The sequence below is a fragment of the Siniperca chuatsi genome, linkage group LG4 (genome assembly GCF_020085105.1).
Source record: "Siniperca chuatsi isolate FFG_IHB_CAS linkage group LG4, ASM2008510v1, whole genome shotgun sequence".
Classification (NCBI taxonomy): Eukaryota; Metazoa; Chordata; class Actinopteri; order Centrarchiformes; family Sinipercidae; genus Siniperca; species Siniperca chuatsi.
In genome coordinates this window covers 29,625,611-29,639,917 of record NC_058045.1, presented here as the reverse complement: position 1 = coordinate 29,639,917, position 14,307 = coordinate 29,625,611, and the positions used below count along the sequence as shown (strand labels likewise).

The 14,307-nt window shown below is 42.6% G+C and overlaps 2 protein-coding genes across 9 annotated transcripts in view; both read right to left on the bottom strand.

Moving 5' to 3' along the window:
* The window catches only part of LOC122874707 (metabotropic glutamate receptor 8-like), a 128,602-nt gene extending 115,998 nt beyond the window's left edge, over positions 1 to 12,604 (bottom strand). Inside the window, exons 1-2 of the mRNA XM_044192938.1 lie at positions 11,774 to 12,604; positions 8,080 to 8,913 (exon numbers count right to left, since the gene is read on the bottom strand). Coding sequence (XP_044048873.1) covers positions 8,080 to 8,622 — 543 coding nt within the window. The 5' untranslated portion in view covers positions 8,623 to 8,913; positions 11,774 to 12,604. The remainder of the gene's footprint in view (positions 1 to 8,079; positions 8,914 to 11,773) is intronic.
* A 1,262-nt stretch (positions 12,605 to 13,866) lies between these two features.
* The window catches only part of LOC122874708 (peroxisomal succinyl-coenzyme A thioesterase-like), a 21,136-nt gene continuing 20,695 nt past the window's right edge, over positions 13,867 to 14,307 (bottom strand). For all 8 annotated transcript variants that reach the window (XM_044192943.1, XM_044192940.1, XM_044192941.1 and 5 more), the window contains one exon: positions 13,867 to 14,307. This exon is cut by the window's right edge and continues 264 nt beyond it. The gene's annotated coding sequence lies outside the window, so the exon portion shown is untranslated.

The following is a 14,307-nucleotide window of genomic DNA, read 5'->3' as shown; positions in this document are numbered from 1 at the left end:
AAGCAAATAAGCTTATTTGCTGAAATGGTGAACTTTTGTAAGAACTCTACAAGAGGAAACATTTCGCACTGTGTTTACCTGGTTTTTTTTGCATTTTATTTTATATTTTGTATCATTAATGTTGTGTTTTACACTTAGTGCTCACATCATGTTCTCACAGCCTTATTAAATTGTGTTACTGAGATTTTCATTATAAAGTATTTGTGCAATACAATAAAATGCAATATTACAGTGTACTCCACAGATTTATACACTGATAAGTCTGTTTGTGTGTGTGTGTGTGTGTCAGGAAAGGTAATACTTACACAAACACACACACACACACACACACGTTTGTTTCACTATGCCCGTGGGGGGACCCTAACCTTAACCTAATTGTAACCTGTACCCTAAAACCAAGTCTTAACCCTCAAAAAGCAGTCTCTACCCGTGGAGACCTCAATATTTGTCCCCAGTGACACAAATCCCCTCGGGTTAGTGTGCATTCAGGAAAATGTCCCCACCGGGATATAAAAACATGAAACACACACGCACACTTCTGTCTGGTTATAGTCTGACAGTTTTCAATAGGAGAATGGATTATTGAAAACTGGATGGATTACAAATTGAGGCCATCAGAATGAGTATAAAGCACAAAAAGCTTTATCGACACTGACAAAAAAATAATGAGGACGATGGCTTCAGACAGCTTAATGAGGTCGTTATTATCAGTCGCACTAATGAATTGCCGCTACAATGTGCAAATTCTCCTCGATTAAATTCCATTATCCACCCTCTCCTCCATCTTTTTTTCCTTTCAGAGAGAAATTACATTTGTTAGCCAACAATAGAGCAATCAGGTAATCGAGGCAGATCAGCCGGCGGACGCCTCCAGCTTGCATTCATTTTAAAAGAAGGTGGAGCAGTTTCACCCTCACATTCATTTAGGACGTTAGTATGAGATGAGGTTGCTGATTGGACGTGATGCTGCTGCACAGACTGAGATGTTCAGGTCACACTTTCGGTTAATGAGACATACAGGTCTGATCATCTGTTTGTGATTGGCTGAAGGAAGGCTGACCCGCAGTGACATCACCTGCCAGTAGTTGACAGGTAAGATTAGGTTTAGGTCAGCATGGTGATTCATCACTATGGTCCAGAAAGAGATGTTTCAAGTTTCAGGTGATTTAAGAGTCCACGGCAGGTAAAAGTCATTTGAGTCAAATCTCAAGCCATTTGAGACGAGCGTCAGTACATTAGAGACAAGTCTCTCATTTAAAACAAGTCCAAGTCTAATCTCAAGTCATTTAAGTCAAGTTTGATGTCATTTGAGGTATGTCTGGGTCAAGGCTCAGGTCATTTGAGTCTCAAGTAATTTCAAGTCCAACTCAAATAAAAATTTATTTGATACAAGTCTCCCGTAATTTGAAACAAGTCTCAAATCACTGGAGTCACGTGTCAGGTCATTTATAAGAAAAGTTTGAGTCGAATCTCAAGTCATCTGAGGCAAGTTATATATAATTTGAGACAAGTCTGAGTCGAGTCATTAAAGACACGTCTCCCGTCATTTAAAACCGAGTCAAGTCAGAGTCAAGTCTCACGTCACTGGAGAGAATTCTGAAGTCATTTAAAACAAGTCCAAGCCAAGTCTCTAGTCATTTGAGACAGGTCAGAGTCAAGTCTCAAGTAATTAAGACATTACTCAAGTAATTGGAGACAAGTCTTGGGTCTTTTGAGATGAGTCTAATTTAAGTTTCAAGTCACTGGAGTCAAGTCTCAACTCATTTGAGATCAGCATCTTGAGTTACAATGCAAACATCTCTTTCGAGCAACACACCTGGTCCAATTTGACCACATTTACTCCACAGAGTGGTTCCCTGCTACTGTACCTTGACTGCTTCTTCTGCCTGTGCAACATGTCCAGTGTGTGCTAGTGGCATCAACTGATGTGACGCTTTACGCGGCATGTGTGGAACTTAAAAAGGCTCAAAATGTAAGCCTCCATCAGAGCCACTAAAATCAGCAGCGGACTGCAGACTACAGTCAGTATTTCTTGGCATGTACATTAAGAATGTATCTGAAGCTTGTTGGCAGCATATGTGTAGTTATTCATGGTCCCCAGAGGATGAATCCTAGTTATTTTGGTTTTGACCTCCTCCCCTTTTCTCTTGTTCCACAGATGATGTGTTTATTCCCTCATATAAACCATCTGCTGCTTGTGTTTTGTCAGGAGTTAGCACAGAGTGGTGTGATATTAGGAGGTAACACTTCAGAGAGTGAAAACCAGCCTCAACATTCACACATCTTCAGACTGTGCAAAGATGTGTGTGAAACCTAAGTGAATATTTCTGGAGACCTTGGAAGCCTCTCAGACTCATACTACTGGACTACTGGACATAGAAGTTGAGTCTTTCTCAACCTGGAAAGTTTTTGTATCATCAAGCACCATAATGTCTGTTTTGGTTTCTGCTGATCTTCATCCCCTCATTCTGTCTCAGAGGATGAGTTGAATCAGCTGTCAATATCTGATTGGCCAGGGTTCCAGCGTGCAGCAGGAGGTGAATGCCAACCTGTTCACACCAAATCCATCATCTGTATTATCTATATATATACAGTATATATATCATTATCTGTATCTGAATTACTATAAATCTAGACTCAGTTGCCAGTTTATTAGGTACACCAAGCTAAAACTAATGCAGTCAAATACAACAGTCCTGAAATACATCCTTCCTTCATGAAGGTTATAAATGATCAGTTGAATCAACACATCTCTGAAACAATTTCAACACAAACTGAACAACACCTTTATGAAGGTAGAATTTACTGCAGGACTGTTATATTAGACTGCATTCATTTTATCTAGTTGTACCTAATAACCTGCAATTGTGTGAATTGTCTGGCTGAGCAGATGATGTGTTCAGGTCAGTGGTTAGCTCTTAACCACTGACTTGACACACAATGCAACTCTTCTGTCAAATGAAGGAACGTACAACCGTTGGGCGTCTTTTGTTGAAAGTTAAATGTCAGTTATCAAAATGGTCCATTTCCTCTCATCGAACTCCTGGTAAACTGGCTTGAATCTATATATTTTTATTAACAATGCAGAGACAAACCCACAGATAATTATCTCCAAGTCTGCAGCTCTACTCAGCTTTTTAGCCACTTTTAGCTCCTATTTTTGCTTTTCTGGCATATTTACTATTTGGTTGATGTTGCCATGTGTTTGGGAGCGTGATGTCCCAGACAATGTCACAGATGATATTGACAGTAATACTTTTCTTCTTCTATGGTTTGAGGCTGTTGTTCTGTTGGAGGCTCAATTCTCCTCCTCCCTGTGACAGTTTATATGGAACGATGTAGGAAGGTTCCCTCTGTTTTCATTCCTCCTTCTGTTATTTTCTCACCTCTTTAATTTTTTATTTTGTGTTTTTGGCCGAGCCTGCAGCAAGCTCATAAACAGAGACTCTGTGGTTCTGTCTCTCCCACGCAGAGATGGAAATATAACGCAGCAGCGTGAGCGACTGTCGCAGCAGAGAGTCCTCCTGACGACCAGGCTAGGCACAGACTGTGTGATACTGTGTGAAATGTATGTGCAAATATTATGCAAATGCACTCAGAACATATCACAGTTTCAGATGGAGGATCTCACCTCTGACACCTTAGTGAAGCTTCTGAAGAGGGAGGTGAGAGTCTTATTAACAGCAGAACTCCTCCAAAACAAGATAGGACAGAAACCGATGATTTATCTATTCTTAGAGCCAGGAAATGTCAGGGTAGTAGTATAGATATTTCACTCTGGGCAGAAGTAAATGATTGTGATGACTATATTTAATATCAATTATTGAGAAATGTAGTGTACTAGTAATATAATATCTCTGGGAGAATTAAACAGGCAACCGCATCATTTTATATGATTCTTTTCATTTACAAACAAGATAAATATGTGATTATCCGTGCCTGTCTGGTGCGATTGGTCCACCACGTTGGCTCAGGCTGAAATATCGGAACGATATTGGATGGATTGGCATTAAATTTGGTACACACGTTAAACTCCCCCTCAGGATGAATTGTAATAACTTTGGTAGTCATTTAACTTTTCCTCTAGGGCCATCAGGTCAATATTTTGATTTCTCTAATACCTTGGATTGTGACCAAATATCTGAAAACGTAATGACATTCCCATCAGCCTCAGCTGTACTTTGTGTTTAGTGCTACTAAGCAAATGTTAGAGCTGTTCGTGTGGCTGTATAAGCTTATTCCTCACACAACCCCCTCAACTTTTCCCAACTCCAAAAATGTTTTTCCGACATTACCACATGCTGCTCTCATTAAACACCACCGTGCAAATGTACGATGTGATTGATCAGTCAATCCCCTGATGAGGTGAATCAGACACATCTCATTGATGACACTGATGACATTGTTAACTCATAAAACCTCACACTTAAAATATGTGCATTTTGTAGTGTGATGTTTTTCCCTGAAGGTTAACTTTTCATAAAAATGTAGCAATTTGTTGTGACGTTAGTGTGGGCGGTATTTATTTCAGGCTGTAATACACAGTGGGAAACCATGAGAGTAAAATTGTTTAAATCTGGGCAAATCCTCAAAAAAGGCCTGCTGTCACGCCATCACTGTCAAAGTCACTGGTTGGTTGGTTCACCCTTTTTTGAGTAATGACACAAACTGCTGCAAGTTGCAACTGTCTTAATTTCAGAAATTATTGCAAATGAATTCTATGTAGGAGGTCACAGCAAAGAATGTGTGTGTCTTCATTTTGGCAGATGTTGGGGTTTTTTTTGAGAGGAGGTTAAAATATCTAGTGTTCTTGCAACCTAGTGTTATTTCCAAAACCAATAGCATACAGTAGCTGGAGTCAATGTTATTCATTAGTTCACATCTAATAAATCACAATTCCACACAAACGTACACCTGATGAAACTGTGGTGATACACACTTGTGATTTAATTCATCTGAATGTACAAATCATACTGACATGAGCCTCACAGTAGGTGAACATGTTTTGTTGCTATATCTCTTTCTCTCTAAGTAAATAATAACCTAAATTTAACATCACGTTGGGTGACCCCCCCCCCAATGCACCTCCAATGGAAATTGTTTTAAGACAGACAAAATGTGAACCCATCCTTTACTGTATAATAATAATGTAGTCATTTAACATAAAAGGATAATGCTCACTGCATTTTTCTGCATTATGAGTACTTGTACTGAGAACATTTGACTAAACAATAATTACTTTTACTTAAGTGGCATTTTCAATGCAGAACTTTGACTTGTAATGAGATGTTTATATTGCAGTATTGCTAATTCTACTTAAAGTGTAACTTAACAACCCCTGTAAATCTTGTCTTTGCTGACCTCCAGTGGTTTAACTTCTCACCTTGCTGCAGTGATGTACAGGTGTACTCCAGGACCCTGCAACATCACTGCTGGGTGTGGTTACAGGTGCAACGAAGCCCACTTCTGACCACACCCAACCACACACATCAGTGGTGCTGTCTGTGGTCAGAGGTGAAACAGGCTTGAAACTTTCAGCCTGAGATTTTCAGCTCGGTGTTTAGTTACTCTTTAAGTTAAGGATCTGAATACCTCCTCCACCACTGTTCCGACTGCAGCTGAAGGTTGTGACAGCGCTGGTGAGCGGCAGCAGGGTGAGGAAACCTCTGCATCAGCAAAATCTGACTATCCCCCTCCTCCCCCCTCCTCCCCCTCCTCCCCCGTAGGCATCTCCAGCTAATTTTAGATAAGTGATGTTGTTGGGGCTTTCTGTCCTCATTAAGCTGGCTGGGCTCTAACACATACACATGAATCATATAGCTCATCACTAATTTAACGCAGTGGGATGTGCACAGCAACACGCCGCCTCCAGATACAGTTTGTCTGCACTCGCAGGAGACGACGAGGCAACAGCTAGAATCAACTTTTTATGTCAACGTACTGTGAGAAACATCCGTCTGAAAAAATGATCTATCTGTCTTCGGTTCAGTAATTTGTTCGGTCTGTTGCTGGTTCAGTGTTACATTCAGTTCATTACAAAAGTAAGTCTGTAGCTGTAGTTTATAAGATTAATAGCTCAGCACCCTATTATTAACGACAGCATTATCAGATTATGATTGTTTCTGTGGCATTTGCTGTCTTTTTAATAGGCTTTCAACATACTGTGTATCACAGCTGAGATGACAACAGTGCTCTCAGTCACCCGTGAGGAGCTCCACTGCTAAAAGCTACTGATTTAGTCAGTGACAATGGTGATTCAGTGTAGTCAGTTCAGTTTGAAGATTCATTGTTAAAGATGCTTTCGTACATGTGCTGAAAACCTCTAATCCGGTCCAAAATGTTAAACCCATGAAGACCTCTACTGTAAAACATACTGACAAACTGTCAGGGCTGGCAGTGAACCAGTAAGAACTGCAGCTCCTGTGACGTCAGTTCAGGTGAATATTAGGTGAAGTGTAGTTTCTTCTCATCACATAGTAATTGATATTTTTCCTCACAGCTGCAAAATGTGACTGATCAGCTGTAATGGCCCTCAGCTTGTTAACAGGGAACAGAGAAGTGAGGAGAGTTGAAGGGAAAAAACTAATCCATCTGAGTATCTGTTTCTCTCTCTCTCTGTTTTAAGGCTGAAGTTGGGATCCTCTGTTACCCAGACTGCACCTGGCTCGGCCCTTAGCGTGCTGGAAGCTTTTTCATGAAAATGAGAGAGAGGAAATTATCTCATGTTGCAACTTGCATGTTGCATCATCTGCTTTGCTCCATTTCAAAAGTTTAACAGCTGGACACAAGATGTCTTCACTGAAAAGCCCATTCTCACTGGATGTGTACTGTACGTTTCAAGTTGCCACATCGCACTTGTGTTAGTTAGCCCACATACTGGACCACGATTGGTTTACAATCTAGTTGTGATGTCACAAAATCATGCCATTCGTACATGTGGTAAACTGAGATTGAATGTGCACACAGAGAAACTTTTGTGCGCACATTGAATGTTTCACATTCATCAGCAGATGAATGTGATGCACATGCATCATTCTGCACAGTGAAACTCAAACATCCAAGTGAAGTAACAATAAGCAAAACACATTTTGGGGCGCAGAGGGGCTTTAAACGCAACAAAACAAGGTAATGAAACATTTCATTTTGTCCCAAGTACCGAGACTCAGGTATCATTGTGGCACTGGTATTGAAAATTGTAAGAAACTGTACCCATCTTTAACTGACATTTTTTAAATGAATGCTCTGTAACTCAAACTGGTTACGGTGCTTTACTACGAATGACAGCAGACAGACAGTTTACATTCACTCATGTTGTCAGAGCATCACCTGTAAAGAAAACCTGTTGACCTCTATTCTGTTTGACTCGAGCAGCTTCAGGATTTCTGAATCCACTGAACACAAGAGTTATCCAGACTGAGAAAAGCCAGCAGGAAAGGAGGGTTCTTTTTGAGGAACGTTAATTACAATCGCACAGTGAGGAGTGTGCTATCACCAAGTCTGAAAAGCTCTTAAAACAAATTCTCTTCCTGTTCAGCCTCAGTGTGTTGAAACAGAAGTTGAAGCAGCCTCAGAGACACAGTAAAACAGAAAATTCCAATTGGGGTCACATTGCACATCCACCCTGCTAGTGACACCTTGAGAAGACACATTATCCCACCACACCTGCTCTTCCAATGTTTGTTAGCTACCAGGTTCTTTCTACCTTTACAACTTAAAAACCAAACTTCCTGTGTGACCACCACCAGCAAAAGGTTTGTCCTTTTTATCTTTGGACAGGCTCTACTGTCCTGATCAACTCTCAGGTGCAACAAGGTCAGTTTCATTTGAACATTTTGGAGCTGCTAAGAGATGTAAAACCTTTGGCCTCATCTGGCCCAACAAGAGTAGAAAAATCACTGGCTCAAAGAGTGACAACAGAGAGACAAAGTACCGCAAAGTATTTCTGCAGGCTAGTTAGGTGAAACAGCAGGGGCGACAAACCAGATGTTGACCAAAGTTTAGTCACAACGAGTCGCAGTACAGCAGCAAGTTCACGAATCAAACTACAAACAGAAACGTCACCTGACAGCGTTCTCTTACTTTGAACAGTCGCAGGATGTTGGCCACCATGATCGACACAGAGCTGGCCGACGCCCCGATGACGCCCACCACTTTATCCGGCTTGGCGAAGATGGGTGGGTCTCCGTTAGCGCAGCGGACGTCAGAGCCGTCCCTCTCGATGAGTGCCTGGACGAAGGTGAGCGACTGCTCCAGAGCGTAGGTGTCACGAGAACACGTGTCCAAGATGCGTGCCCCAAGCGTCACGTTGGGCAGCAACTCCGGGTCCTTGTTGATGAGGTCGATGGCGAACAGCATGGCCTCCAGCCGGTGTATGCCCTTCTCCTTCTTCAGCTCGCCACAGGGCACGCCTCTCTCGCCACGAGCGTGCACGGGGAACAAGCCGCCCAGGATGATGTCACCATCCAGCCGGATGGAGTGGGCATACTCCTGCTGGGGCTGCTGGGAGTCCGCCAACACTGTGGACTTCTGCGTGGCAGAGCCTAGCAGCCAGCAGCTCTTTAGCATCAGCAGAGAGAGGAAGCACTGGCTGGGAACGCTCGGGGGCTTTGAACCCCTCGCCATTCTGAGGTGAGTCAAGCTGCAGGGAAAGGGAGCGGTGATTTGATTGCACAATCAACAAGCAAGTTGCTGCAGCGGCAGTGAGGACGATGTGGCGAGGACGGGACGGGCCAGACCATGGAGTCCCCCGTCACCCAGGTCAGGGTTAAACACGGTGGGCAGTCCCAACTACAAACACTGACCCAGAGGTTTTCCTGCGGTACAGGTTTCTGTGTAGGACATAGCTGTCGGACGCAGCAGAGGAGGCGAAGCTTTAGGGTCTCAGCAGCTCCAGTTTCACATTCTTCCAGAAACCTGTTGGAGATTCAGATAGAGGAGGAAACAATCAATACATGATCAATAAACCCCTCAAGTAGAAATTCTTACGCACAGGTGCACCACAGGGTTTCTGTCTGAGTCCTGTGCTTTACATGCCTATTCACACATAAATTGCTGCATTTACATGGTAAATGGCTGCATTTATATAGCACATATACATATTACCAGAACAACCATTTTATGAAATCTGCAGATGACACCAAAGAGGTTGGTCCCGATAAATGATAACATCAAAGAGTCCTACAGGAGCCAGGTGAGGAAGCTGAAACCACCTCCCTCTCAAGGTGTGCAAAACCAAAGAGGTGATCATTAATTTTAGATCAGTCACCACTGATGATGTTATCTGTTGAGGTAGTGGATAGTTTATAATTCCTAGGCATACAGATCTCCAACACTCTTACTTGGGTCTGATAACACTGACTGTATGTTAAAAAAGATTATTTTCTCTTACATGCCTTAAGAGGTTTGGCATGTCTACCAAAACTTTGGTTCATTTCTATTGGCACATTATGGAAAGTGTTCTTACTAATTAACAGGTTGTAACTCTTTGTTTAATCTGAACACAAACAAATATTAAATCAAAAGTTTGTGGTGGAACCATCAGTTTTTTATACCTGTTTGTGTTTCCTGGCTCCATGTTTGAGTCCTCCACCAACCAAAAAGATGCACAATTAGTTAAGATGGCCTCTGATACTCTACAAGCAGGAAGTGGAACAGACCAACTGTCTATGTTCAGGAGGGGGGTGGTCTACCACCTGGAATCCTTGCTAAATCTGACTGTTTTGGACCCCTAATGTTGTGTCTTTTAATCATAGTTAGGAGCAAATAGTCACATCGCTATATTTTAACCAAGCTAGCAGCATGGCTCTATGGATGGAAATGTCTGTCACTCTGTCCACCACTTTGTGTCCAGACTGAAATATCTCGACAACTATTGGATAGATTGCTATGACATTTTGTTCAGACATTCATGTTCCCAAAGGGATGAATCATAATGACTTTGGTGATTCCCTGACCTTTCCTCTAGCGCCACCAGCAGGTCAAAGTTTTTCCTTATCCAGTGAAATATCTCAACATCTACTTGATGGATTGGCACCAAATTTGGTACAGACATTCATGGTTCTCAGAGGATGAATCCTAATGACTTTGTTGATCCTCTCACTTCATTTAGCGCCACCATCAGGTCAAATACCTGCAAAGCTAATGACATTCCATCAGCCTCAACTGTACTTTGTATTTTGAGCTAATTAGCTAAGTCAACAGGTAAAACTAAGATGGTAAACACAGTATAAACACAAAACAGAACTTTAAAAACTGTCAAACTGAATGAAGCACTTTCAGAACTTTCGGACGTCATCAGTCATGTGGTATTCTTAGTTTGATGCAACGTCTCGAAACAATGCGCTTCACAAGAGTGAAACCCGCTTTAGAGCTTTGGTATCGCCCACCCATAATTAGTCTTAAACATATGACATGAACACAGTATTCAGTCACATTGTGCAATGGCCAGTACCTGCTGGAGTGGCCAACAAATGAAATGACAAAATACGATGTATGTCCATGCCATCTAGAACGACACGTTTTCTGATCTGATGCCCCGATCAGCAGGACATCATTTATCAGCGCGTTCCAAAACTCTTTACTGTAAAATCTGTGTTATGATGTGCCTTTGATGTTGTTAAAATTTTGATAAATTTAGGCATAAAAATGACTTGGTAAGGTTTAGGTTAAGATCATGATTTGGGTTCAAATGACTACTTCGCTTCATCATCATGGTTACAATAATAAACACTTGGTTAAGGTTTATGGTCATGCTTCAAAAAAAAAGCAAAGTTGACTGTCTGTTGGAAACAGGAAACAAACAGTTGCCTTCCGTTTTAAAGTCTGACATTTTGTTGACCCATCCATCCACCTCCGCTCTATGCAGACTTTCTCACTGTGTGACTAATAGGAGGAAAGGAAACATGTTGTTTGGAGTGATAATTCATGTGTCTCTATCTGGCTGCACAAATCTGTGTTTGGATGACATGTTCAACTTTCACATATGGCTGGAATGTCCAGGTGTCCGCATACTTTAGGCCATGTAGTGTATTTACCCAGATGATGGTTAAACTGAGTTGTCTGATCTTTTTACACTTTTTGTCCATATATGCCCCCCCCCCATATTTCTAAAACACACACACACACACTCATCCTCAGGCAAACACAATTATAATGTGTGCCTCGCGCACACACACCACGTTTACAGATGCGCACAAGAAATCGCAGAGCCATCACCATGACGCACGCGCAAAAACATATGTAGACCTACCCTACGATCTCAGATACACGCGCGCGCACACGGACACACACACACACACACATCCACCCTCATAAGTGCGCACGCTGACAGACGTTTGGTTTAGTTTCTTAAACGCGCGCAGTGAACACACACATGCACGCGCACAAGCTAATCAGCACGAGCTCAAGTTGCATTCCAGCAGAATCAGCTGAAATCAGAAAATCCTGAATCTGATCTGAAACCAGCCGAAACAAACAACCTCCACCCGGCAGCCTGAGTGCCTAGTTATTGATTGATAGTCTACTGATTGATAAATTAATTAACTGATTGTTTTTACTGGTGGATTTACAAGACAATAATTTGGGGGATATGACAGCGAGAGCTCGTATCTCCAACATGGTCCCATCCCAAGATACCAAGAACAACACAGCTATATACTGTTTTTTTGTGTTAATGATAATGATAATAATCTGCAGTCAGCTCTTTAATTGAACATTGATTGATTTTTTTAACCTGTTATATCTAAATTGTAAATGTTGTGATGTGTTCAGGTACCTTTTCTCTCCGCAGCAGGAGCAGGTGTTTCCTCTGTCAGTGTCACAGGTCAGACAGATGTTTTCTGTCTCTAGCTGTTTGTCACATCACACAAACATTTTCCGCTAAATTCCTCCGCGGGGACTCGATCCGGTCCCGCATCAGCATCCATCAAAATTCAATTAAATCCAAATCCACTTTTTCTTGTCCCCGCAGATACAGAGCAGAGCTGTTCCTGATCCTGACACAGAAGCGGTAAATTCCTCTAAACAGCAGGTTTCTGACGCTCAGGATCACCTGCGGGTGTCTGTTCCACTCCCCGCCCGTCAGCAGGGGATGACGCTCCGGAGCTCGGGTCCCTGTCCTCCCACAGACAGCACTGGTCGCTCTCAGATCAGTGTCGGACTGGTCACCACAGTAAAGACATGTTCACATCAGGGTCGAGTGGTTACAGAAGACCGAAGTCACGGACGCGCTGTTTTCGCGCTTCTCGCAGCTCCCCGAAGTGCGCGGTGCGGTGCGGTGCGGTGAGGCGCGGCGCGGCTGTCCTGCGTCACAGGAAACACGGAAGGCTCTCGGGATCATCACACAAGCCGAGTCCAGGCTGATTGTAGTCTGAGGGTCTCATCAAGTTCCCCGGACACAGAGCCGGTCTCAGGTCTGAGCAGGGATGGCGTGCTCCTGGTCCTGATGGAGTGGAAAGCGCGCCCGGACGAACTAGAGAGGAAGAGCGCGTGTGCGGCTCGTGCAGTAACGGATGAAGTTAATGAGCTTCATCATGCAGCCTGTCAGAGCGAGAGAAGCTCCTGAGAGTTTAAAGGAGCAGACATGGAGGCAGGACGCCCCCTAGCGGACAAAAACCGCGACTACACACAAACAGCTGCTGCAGTTCTTTGTGGCTGCATCAAAAACTTCCATCACAGTTTTCTACTGATCTTCTCCTGATGGTAATTTGCAGTAGGAATATACACGTACAGTCTCTACGCAGAGAACAGTATTATGGGTCCCACCTGAGCGTCAACCAGGCTGAACCAACTCCTGTCAGGAGCCAGGTTCAAAAGGGAAAAGAAAAAAAACACTTGAACTTATACCCAAAGTATAAAAGAGTAGCCACGCGAATGTCTCCCAACGACCCCTGTGCATGTTCGACTCCATGTAGCCTGAAAGAAGCATGCTCCAGCATTTAGTAAAAATCCCCCTCAGTATGTTGAAATAGACATTGTGAGCAGTTTCATGTGGGAACTATCGGTAGAGAGAAAATAGTTCCTTAATCTTGAGTAACCAGGTAATGGTTTCTGGAACCAGACATTGCTGTTGAGTTTTTAAAATGTAATTTTTTGGCACTTTGAGCACCACAAGCCGAGTGCCATGTAGTCCCATTACATTAAAAAAAATGCACCTCTACCCTTGTACCTACCCCTAACCCTAACTATAATGGCAGTGGGCACAAATGAGCCCCTGGGTGGGGCGATCCGGTGGCTGAATGAGCTGCCCATCTGCCACCGCTCGTCATGGAGAGGGTGAGAGGGGTTATCCAGGATGGCATTGGTCTTGTCCCTCATCCTTCTCTCCGCCACTGACTCCAGGCTGCCAGTGTTGTGATACCAGTCCAGGTTTTTATTGTCTATATTTATGTATAGTATATATTTGGACACCAAGGTATATGAGTCCACCTTCTCCGCTTCCTCTCCCTGGATCATGACCGGGACAGCTCTTTGATGATATTGAGCTTCAGGTGATTGTGGTTGCACCATGTGACGAAGCTCTCCATCATTCCTCTGTACTACTCCTCCTTGTCTTGAATGTTGTCAATTTTAGACACAAAAGTTCATAGTAATTTAAACATTATCAAGGACAACAATTTTCCATTTTGATTCTCTGGTGCACTTAATGGATCAGCTGTCATGTTTTGTTTATTATATAGTATTTTGTATATATTTATAGTACTTTTATTGGTATATTCTAAAGGATCTGTAGTTCATTAATGAAATACAATTAAAATAATTCAGAAAACTTTGTTTCTCAGGTTTGAGAGTTTGCTGTAGAAATGAAGTTCAGTCATGAACTTTGTTGTCAGAAAATAAAACCACGAAGAAGAATAATAAGCATAGTTGGTCATTGAACAAATGAGTTTATTTGATGAATAAAAAACACATAACACTGCACTGCAGCCGTTACGTACATTAAAAATCACTTGACTATCTCTGCAGCAAGTTGCAAAAGGAATAGAGAGAAACCAAAGGCTGCCTGAAGGAAGGAAATCAAAAACAGAGATTATTTAGAAAATGATCAGCAGGGATATGAAGTACAATATATGTGATTATTATTGACTAAAACAGAACCACCAGTCTGGTCCTTTGAAGGTCAGAATCTGTGACAGAATCAGAATCAGAAATACTTTATTGATCCCCGAGGGGAAACTCTTTGTTACAGCAGCTCGCCTTTACGTCAGTGCACACAGGACTACGGCAACAGGCAGCATGCGTGCTGGTGCCTGCGTACTAACTCCTACATTATGAATGTTAATGTCAATCAGCATGATTGTGATGTTATTT